Here is a 9,976-nt window from a genome sequence, read left to right as displayed (position 1 = left end):
TGTGGCCTGAAATGGCCGTGTTCAGAAAAATTAATGTTAAACACAGCTCCCTTGTAAGGTCTGTGGTTCATTGTGCGATTGTGGCTTTGTTCAATTCACAGAAGAGGGCAGAACTGAAAATATAATTTTTAAAGGCATTGTTTTTAGTGTTTCTGGTTAGCACTTGATTTTTTAAATTTTTTTTTCCATTAAGAGAATGCTTCTGTGACTTTATAGTACAGCTGAGGCAGTGGGAGGTGACCTGAGTATGTGAGGGGTTCACATTCAGGTTCCCACAACTTTTCTGTGCATTAAAAATGACATCAAGAGAGAAGAAACTTCTTCTCTTGCCCTGAACCTGTGTATCAGCTCAGGAAGATTTGGGTTTTTAAAATGTCAAGTGCTTTTCAGTTTTGTTCATCATCAAAATCGCTGTGTCTCTTCTCAGGCTGCCGAAGGATTTTTGTCTCTTTGTCCTGGTGTAAAAATACAACCAACTGGAGATGCTCCAGAGTTAACAGTGGATTTCCCACAGGAGCCTGTGTGTAAAATCCTGCTTTAAAAAGAACTGTATTCTTAGCTGCTGCTCAAAGGCAGGACTTAAGTGTATTATTTGAATGTAAGTTCATCTTGAAAAGCTCTGAATTGAAAGTGACACCATCTTGCTCAAAATACCTGTGCTTTTTTTGTGCTAAAAAACAGGACTACTGTAGCAGCCTGTAAAATCATCACAGCTGGGCTCTCTCCCTTCTTTCTCTTAATTTCATTTGCATTTCATTTCATTTCTCAAATTTCAAGCACGCTTAGCGAGGCTGCTCTCATTTACTTATACAACAGGCAAAATTTAGACAAATGAAATGATACATAAAAACATTTTAAACCAACAAAGAAGTGGCACTGGTGGCAATAAATGGGAAGAAAATAGTCCAGTTTAACTTCCAGATTTTGTAGTCTGGGTTTGCAGCCAGGGGCAGATTGAGCCTTGAGAGCAGTGGCTCCCACCCCTGCCCATTATTGCAGCTTAATTAACCCTGACTTTAATAATCCCAGCCTTGTGTGGTGGGGCACAGTTGCCACTGCCAAGTAATTTTTAGGCAGCTAGTGCAGGTAGCGGAGAACTGCATACTGCTGTCCAATTAAAATGTATTTTCAAGTATGCACACTTCATATGTAGAGTTTATTTAGTAAAACTTTAGTAAAACTACTTCTTTCTCACACACATATTTTGTATGCAAAGTAATGTGAAAGGTGCAAAGAAGAAAGGTTAACCCCTATTGAAAATCTGTAAGTTTCTGAGTGATTGAGGCAGTAACAAATAATGTTTAGAAAATCTGCAGTTTTGGAAAAGTCTTCTTTACAGAAAGCAGCAAAGGTGATGCTACAAATATTTTCCCCCTCAGCTGTGCTCATAGTTTTAGTACTGACAATTTTAAAATATTCATATACTTGGCCCACTGTAAGGTATGTGCTGCTGCCTACTTGTACAGTCAATCTTTTCTATGGAAATTGCTGGACAGCAAATTGTATTTTCAAAACCAGATCCCTTTCTTTTTATTTTGCCACAGAGAGTAAGTCATTTCTTTTTACATTTTTAATAAAAGGAATACCTGCCCCAGAAACCTGACTCCCAGCAGTCTTTGACTTTTTTCACAGCTGTTTTAGAAAGGCAAAGGAAATGATTTATTTTTGTGAAAGCGATTCTGGTTACGAGCACCAAGCATGCCCAGATAAGGGTTCAAGAAATGCTTGTCTTAAATTGCAACAAAAAAACCCTTTAGATTAGAGTCAGAGCCAAACTTGCAAATGGCATTAGGGTGGTGACAACCCAGAATTGCTGACCCAAAGGGTTCAGGCAAGCCCAGAGATGTTTAGAGAAATGCACAGTACGGGCAGAAGGGCTCCCCTAAGGAATGAGCTGGAGAGAGCTGGGAGAGAGGAGAATATCAATCACTCCCTGATTTGTGATGCAGGGCTTGCTTTCTTAATTCCCCTGCTCTGAGAAACAGTGAGAATTTCATACATGTGTTATATCTTTGATAGAAATGCACTGATGTAGAAACACAGTTCAACACATTCAGTCTTTCTCTGAGTCTCGTATTTGAATGGGTTGTTTGGACTTACACGGGCAAAACCTGTTTTAAAACTGCAGGAGAAAGCCACGGTGACTCCTCAGCACAGGGAATCAGGGAAGTTTGTTGATCAAGAATGGCAGGTACCTGAGGTAATCCCCTGGGTTTTTATTCTGGGCAGCATGTCTTCCATGCAAGAGCAAAACCTGCTGTCCCTCACAGCAGCCCTGAGCAGTGTGTGAAGCTTGCAGGAGGGAGGATTCCCTGCTGTCCCAGGCTGGCCAGGCTGTCCAAAGCAGAGAGCTCCAACACTGACCTTCTGCAGGGTCAGACTTCTGGCTGGATACTGCTTTTTAACTCCCAAGATACCTTCTAAGTCAGAAAGGTTATGAATAGTTTTTTTCTGTGTTTGCTCTTAGCAGCACCTTTCTGAACACGGATGTAAAAGGAAAACTGGTGCAGCTGTGACAAAAGCTGATGTTAAAAAGCATTCCTGTGATCTGCTTACTTTCCCTCTGGCAAGCTTTTCGCATTTTCTAAATACTGTCAAGGCTAATGCTTTTGGTGTCAGTCTGTCACTTTGTTAATGCTGGCTCATTAATCAAACTTTTTTCCCCTTCATCTTTAAAGGGAAGAAAAATAGGGAAGAGGTTTACATTCACTGGGAACACGTTGTCCTTCTCCCTGTGGCGGTGGCCGTGCCAGGCGTGGCACTGTCGGTGTCCTGGCAAGGGGAGCTCTCCCAGTGCCGGCAGTGCCAGCTCACGGCACAGGGGTTAAAGACAGGACACAGCTCAATGACCCTTTTCAGCTGCGCTTTCTTACAGAATTCCTTTGCAGCAAAATAGTAGAAGATGGCATCGAGGCAGCAGTTCAGGTTGGCAAACGTCATGGACACCTGGAGGAACAGGCTGATGGTCTGCCTCACTGTGCAGCCCACGATCACCTGCTGCTTCACCAGGCACTGCAGGCAGATCCCGAGGTGCACGGGTGTGAAGCACACCAGGAACACCACGAGGTTGATCACGATCACCCGCAGGGAGCCGCTTTCTTCCACACTCTTTTTGTCCTGAGTTTTGTGATTCAGAAGAATCCAGATGGTTTGAGCAGAGCAGAAAACCATCACCACCAGTGGGATCAGAAACCCAAATATTTCCACAGAAACAATGAAGGGAACGCTCCACGTCTGGGCTGACATGTTGTGAAAGCATTTAATGGGTTCCTTCTTGTGAAACACATAAATGGGGCTGCTGCAGATCCAAGCCACTGCCCAGATGAAGCCGCAAATCAAGAGAGCCCACCTGGGGGACTGGTTAGCTCGGCCTTCAAAGGGGTGCCTGATGCAGATGTACCTGTCCACGGTGATGCAGACAATGATGAAGATGCTGGTGTAGGTGTTGACGAAGTAAGGAGCCTGTATGAAGGAGCAGAGCAGGCCAGGCACCGTGGTGACAGAGTAGTACAGCTTTGGTGGCAGCGAGAGGAGCAGCAGGACGTCTGCCAGCGCCAGATTTATCATGTACACGGAGGTCTTGGTCTGCTTCCTCCAAAAGCAGCAGAACACAGACAGGGCCAGGCTGTTGAGAACCAGCCCGAGGATGAAGGTGGGGATGGAGATCCCCAGCTGCACCGTCCATGCCAAGCTGTCCACGGCTGTAAAACTGCAGTTGTCGCTGGTGTTGGTCATTTCTGCCCTGAAATGACAGAGAAAGCGGGTGGGAAACGTGTGAGACTCTCAGTTAATGCCACGATAAAGCCAAACCAAGATGCTTCCAAACACAATTGGAGATTTTTTTGGGTTTGAGCTGGACACTTGGTCAGCCTCTGTCTGTGATGGAAAGTGAAACCTTTCAAGCACAGAGTTTTCTGTTTCCATTTTGACTGGCTTGGTGTGTTCCCAGGGACTCTCAGGGGAAAGCAGCCAGCATCCACTGGTGACCATCCCATGTAATATAATCCCAACCAGATACTGAAGAGACTTCAAACACATATTTTCAAAAACTCTAAAGACTACTGGCTATCTTTAATAATTTGTACACCTTTGGAAATTTCCCTACCATCTATGCTTAGTTTTGTCGCTACACAACAATGATGAAATTATTATTCCATGTTAAGGTATGTTGATCTGATAGCTGAGTTTTTACTCTTATATCCAAACCCAGTAGTTTCTGCTGATGTGCTTTTGCTGTAAGCACATTTATATGATATTTTCATTTCATACAGTGTTTATATCCAATGCAATATTTTAAAAGGTCAACTTAAGAAGACTGATCTTTCATCTCGGTGCAAAATGAGTAAGTGTGTTTTTTCACTTGTGATTAATTTGCAGCCTTGTTTAAATTTGGGGTTTTGCACTTTAAATTTTAACTGGTTATTTTAGATAATCCAGCAAAGATTAGCAAGTAGAAGCATCTTCATAATGCAGTTCTGAAACAAAATTAATTTGTCTTTAATGTTATCACTGTTCTTAAAAATATACATATGCTTTAACAAACTATGCCTTAAAAGTGCTTTTTATAACCTCTTTAAATCAAAGCTACAAAAAGTCCTAATAAAGCAGAACTTGGTAGTTGAAGTTCTCAGTGCCAGTTCAGCCAACCAAGCAGCTCAAAAGAAATTTTAGAGGTAAGTGAAGATGTTTTAAGAAGAGTTTGATCAAAAGGAGAATCTTTGCTTTGGAGGATGAAAAGTGACAGCTCTTAAGTGCTGCCAAATGGAGCCAAACTTTGCTAAAGAAACCAAAACCAACTAGTGAAAGATTTTTTTTTTTAATTTTTTTTTGCTTGGATAAAATAAAATATTTTTAAAATAGAGAAACAGAGAACAGCTGAGGAACTAGCATTGCATTTTGCCAACTTTTATACAACTAACTTCATAGGAACACTGACATTGTGCTGGAGGTCATAGGTGGGATGGCTTGTGGGAATCAGTGAGTGATAATGGGAATAACTGGCCACAGAATGCACTCAGAGCTGAACCTGCTCCTATCAGTAAATCATTTTATTAAATCAGTCATTTTCCAGCTCAGACTACACAAAGAACAGGAATATAAAGCTGAAGGGCCAGCCCAGTAATTGTTGTGAAGTATGGATGTTATTAGTGTGGCTGGAAAATGTTCAGTCTAATCTGTTGAAGGAAAGAGTGTCAAATGTGATTAAAGAAATTCTTTAAGAGTCGAGCCTAAGTTTCACACAGATTTTTAAAGAAAAGTGCTAAATAAATCTTTGAGAGCTCTTACCAGACCCTTATCTTTGATGAAGTATCTGCTTTTCATATAAGGGAAAGGCTGAGGATTTCAGGAACTTGCATTTCAGCAAAGAGTACTAGAAACAAGTGAATAGCACTAGGAAAAAGCAGGGTTTAGAGGAAGGGCTGTGAAAGCTGATGAGGATGGGGGTTTCTGAGGGGATGCAGAGCTCCAAGACTGTCCTTGGCTGTGTGACCCCACTGTAGGAACGAGGGTGACCCTGGGTGCCACTGGCACCTGCAGAGACCAGGACAGAGCCCCCTGAGCCAGGCTGTCACAGCACTGTCAGCTGAGGAAACAGCAAAAGGAAAGCTGGGTGTATCTGTCAGAAAGGAGAGCAAAGTGAAAACTTTGATTTGGTCATCAAGAGGAGGTTAAATCAATCCATTTGAGCCGGCAATGTGTGGCAGCTGCTCAGAAAATCACGTGTTTGTGGTGTGTGAGAAGTGAGAAACCCAGAGAAAACGCGGAGCTGAGCTGGCGCTGGCTGTCCAAGGGGTCACCCTGGGCAGGTGCTGCTGTCACCAAGGGGAAGGGACAGGGGAACACGAGTTTTATTGTGAGCATGGGTGTCCTCTGGCCATGGGCACCCATCTACATGGGGAAAAAAAGCAGTGACATGAAACATTTTGGGGTAGTGACAGCCCCTGGCAATCCAGCACTTTGTGTACTCAGTAAATGTATCAGAAAATTGTGCTTGATGACTCTTGAATGTCTGAGGCTTGGTGCCACTTTTATTGTATCTCTAGCGCACTGAGTGTCTTTTCCTTTGAATTCATTGGTACCAAATTGCTCCAGAAAATTATTAACTTCAGGGAAAAAAAACTTTAAATTGAAAACTGATTGTCAAAAATATGGTGTTTTTTTATAATTTTCGAGTCGCAAATTTAAAATCCACATCTTGAGCAATCCATGGGAATTGTCTGCAACTGCTCCAGACTAAGTAATGTTTGCTCAGAGTTCACTTGAAGAATCATTTTCATTGACAAATAACCTTGCAGTCATTTCATAAGCATCCTCTTTACTGCATTGTCCATATTATTAGTAAAAATACTGATGATACTCATCCTGAAAGATACTGAAGTGTACCAGAGACATCTTTCCTACAGAGCAGGCACTGATTAGAATCTCGGTGGGTACTCACTCATCATGCAGAGGTTTCATACTGCTCATGTTTCCTTTGCTTATGAGAATCTCTTTAGAGGTAGTGTGTGAAGCCTGTTTCCCCCTCCTACACCCCCTTTGCTGGCAGGGTCACAGAGGAAGTCAAATTGCTTCTATTTCAGTCATACTCAGATTAATCTCTGCAGATTTTTACTTACCGCTTGAAAACAGATTCTTTGGTGGCTGATTCCAGTATTTCTCTCAAATGCTAAAACCAGGATCACAGATCTAGTTTTTCCAACTCCTTCTTTTCCACGTTCCTGAGAGAGGTACCACGTTTGCTCTTTTCCAGTCTTCTGAGGAAATTTTCTCTGTCCTCAACAGTTTTTTTGAAGGAATCTCCTGTGGCTTTAGGATTGTTTCAGACAACTCCTAGAGACCAAAAGATAATATAAGAACCTGTAATTAACAGTACAGAAGAGAGTGTCTCAGCTGCTCCAGCCTCTGTGTCAATGCTGCTCCATTTGCTCTCAGCTTCTCCTGCTGAGGATTTTCTACTTCCTTTGAACTCATTAAACATTAATTGGGTTTTCCCATAGCAGGAGCTTGTGGCTTAGTGAGCAGCAAAGGTATTCTGACCTAGGAAATGACCAGGTTTTACAGTAATAGCTCCACTAGGCTTTTTTTGCAGTACAGCAGAATTCATGAATGGTTTTCTCTTTGCAGCTCGGCTCCGAGTTCATCTGGCTCTAGCTGGGATTCACACAAATCTGTATGAGAGCACAGACAGAGATGTTACACTAAGGTAACATCCATGAGAGCTTCATTAGCAAAATCATCCTTTGTTTATATATATTTCTTAGAACATTATTCATCTTAGAGGTAAGTTATTCTCTTGGGGATGTACTGGAGCTCAGTGCAGTGATGAGCAGCAGGTCCCACTCCTGCCATGTATTTCATCTGTAACTGGATCATTTCTTACCATGTTTTATCTAAGTCCTTTGATATCAGCAGAATAGTTTTATATTTATCACTAAAGCAGAATTATTTCTTTCTGCTCTAAACTAAACAGCGCTATTATTGTTCGAACAATCATTTAACCAGCTTAAAAACAGTGTCTACAATCAATGCTGCTATTAAATTGTTGCAAAAATAGAAGTCAACAACTAAAATTAGGAGTTACTTTACCTGAACCCCAGCAAGCAGATCAGCAGCATTGCTTCAGTCCAGGTTCATCTACAGAGCATGAAAGCATTTTCTTAGAGACTGTGCTTTACGAGTTTTCTAAGTGGCATAACCAACCACATCCTTCTTTTCTTCTCTTTTTTTTTTCTTTTTTTTTTTTTCCTGTCTCAGAATAAACTCTGTGCCTACTTACATAGGCAAGTGAAGGTGGAAAAAGTGTAAAGATTCGAATCCTCAGCTGTTTCCAGTCAGTAGTCACAATAGGGTGGGGAGCAACTCCTCTCTGAAGTCAGGGGGTTCAGCCTGGCCTTTACCTGCTGAACGCAGGTGGGAGCTTCTGTGAGCTTGTGGTGGCTACCTCCAAATTTCCAATTATTCCTTGAGCTGGGAAGGAGCTGGGAAGTGGAAAGTTGTAGAGGAGGTTATAATAAAAATAGGGTTTCTTCCCCCAGTTCCTGCTGCATTTGCATACTGGAGATGAGCAGTGAAGCACTCGGAGGTTCAGCTACTTCCACGCTCACAGCTGGTGAGCTATTTAAGGGAAATGTGCCAGTTTCAGCCACTTCAGGTGTGTGATTCATAACTGCAAGCTGGAACAAACCTTTATCCGTGAGAGGACTGAGGTGCATGGAGCAGCAAACCCTGTGAGCAGCCAAAACAAGCTTTTCCTGAGATGAGCTTCCAAGGCTTTCTAGAACCTCTCTGGCTGAAGTGTGAAACTCTGCAACCCTTTGCAGAGAAACACAGCAATACACCCAGCTCTAAGTGACAGTTTTCAAATTGCAACCTGGCTTTTGAGGTAATTTCATCTTTCTGGAGAAAAAAGGAGTATCAGCATTAATACCACAGGAGTAGGAGAAGAAAAAACCTGCAATTTTCTTCCTGTCTCATTTAAAAATGGGATTTGAGAAAAGAAAAATAAAAGCAGAACCCAAAACAAAGTTTAGATAAACTTCCTCAGAAAATTGTGTGTCAGAGGAAATGAGGGCAATGTGATTACAGCATTTGGGAAACACATTTTGGAATTGGGAGGTTTCAAGGGCTTTGCAACTTCTGTCTTCTCAGAGCTGTGGTCTACCTCCAACTCAGCAACAGGCTGAAATAAATCTGGAGTCACAGAAAGAAACCTAAGAGTGCAAATAAATATTAGCAGAGAGCAAACATCCTACAATTCCAAGTGGCTTTCGAAGAAATTTTCCTGTGCCATTGTTGCAGCCAAAATGGGGTTGCTTTGATCTCCCTGCCACAGGAATCCTCTAGACTCAGCTTAAAAATGAATTTTAGTATTTTGTGCTGCCTTCACTCCCTTGTGGCTCTGTGAACTTCCCTTAGTGTCACTTGATACCTCAGACCTAGACAAAAAAAAAAATCAGCATTTCTATATACATCAGCTGCATGTTTGCTAAGCTGGGAATTGGGTTTTTTTTGTTACACATGTGGGTTCACCACTCACAGGTGAGCAAGCAATTTGTTGGTGTGCACATAAATCATCTTTTTGGCTTAAATGGGGACAGCCTCCATCTGCAGATAGATGCTATAGAGCATATTTAATGAGGGCAAGTTCTGAATGACTCAGTCCCAGGCTGGCTGAGAAATCAGGGCTTGTTTCCCCCTGTCCTTGGTGGTTGCTTTGGAAGTTTCTCAGGTGCTTTACATGAATATGCTCAACAGGAATTATTTCAGAGAGTCCTTTGTGCTCCTATGCCTTTATCACCCAGCACTGTTTCTTGATAAACGCTGTATTTTGGGGATCCAGGTGGCTGCAGGGCTCTGAGGTTTTCAATGGGAAGGAGAAGGCCTTTAGGTTTTTTAAAATTAACCACTAAAATGCTCTGAGTGTATATTTTTTGTGCTACCTAGAGGCAGGAATCGTAACAACTTGTCATGGTTTTAAAGTAATAACTAAGAAAATTACTTATTTCTTGCTGTGAGATATGGATTAGAACAAGAGCAAAACAGGCATAAAACTTGAAAGGAAAAAAAAAAGAAAGTTTATTGACAAACCACAATAATAAGAACACCAGAATAAACTTCCAGAAAAAACCTTTTCATCCCCTATCTACCCACTATTCCCTTGTTCACATGACAACAGAGACAAAAACTTTGGAACTTTGATGGTTAAAACAGTCCCAATTCTTGCTACAGTCTTTTCACCAGTCTTTATAGAGAAACAGAAGTTTCTTCCTGTTAATTTATGGAGTTTCTCACAAGAAAACTATTTTTGTTATAGTTTTCCATTGCCCTAAAGTTAGCTGCCCAGAGCTGCTGTTATCAGAGTTCACTCCTCCCATTTTCACAGCACTCTGAAGTATGTATGGGCCATGAGTCTAGGGATAGCATTTTTAAGGATAAGTTATTCAAAGGCCAAAAAAGTCTTCTTCATCTGTTTCTG

The 9,976-nt window shown here is 41.8% G+C and overlaps 1 protein-coding gene across 1 annotated transcript; it reads right to left on the bottom strand.

Annotated features, from left to right (window-relative positions):
- Positions 1 to 606: 606 nt before the first annotated feature.
- LOC111933757 (G protein-coupled receptor 55) lies at positions 607 to 8,094 on the bottom strand. The gene is made up of 3 exons (XM_023933514.2): positions 7,588 to 8,094; positions 6,618 to 6,831; positions 607 to 3,742 (listed from the first exon to the last, which is right to left on the bottom strand). The coding sequence occupies exon 3, from the start codon at positions 3,733 to 3,735 to the stop codon at positions 2,707 to 2,709; it is 1,029 nt and encodes a 342-aa protein (XP_023789282.2). The 5' UTR covers positions 3,736 to 3,742; positions 6,618 to 6,831; positions 7,588 to 8,094; the 3' UTR covers positions 607 to 2,706.
- Positions 8,095 to 9,976: the final 1,882 nt, after the last annotated feature.

The sequence above is a fragment of the Cyanistes caeruleus genome, chromosome 10, assembly GCF_971803275.1.
Source record: "Cyanistes caeruleus chromosome 10, bCyaCae1.hap1.1, whole genome shotgun sequence".
Lineage (NCBI taxonomy): Eukaryota > Metazoa > Chordata > Aves > Passeriformes > Paridae > Cyanistes > Cyanistes caeruleus.
This window is presented reverse-complemented; position numbering and strand designations above follow the sequence as displayed.

What these genes read in the sequence shown, in the direction of transcription:
- LOC111933757 (XM_023933514.2), bottom strand. Translation starts at nt 3,735, where the DNA reads ATGACCAACACCAGCGACAACTGCAGTTTTACAGCCGTGGACAGCTTG.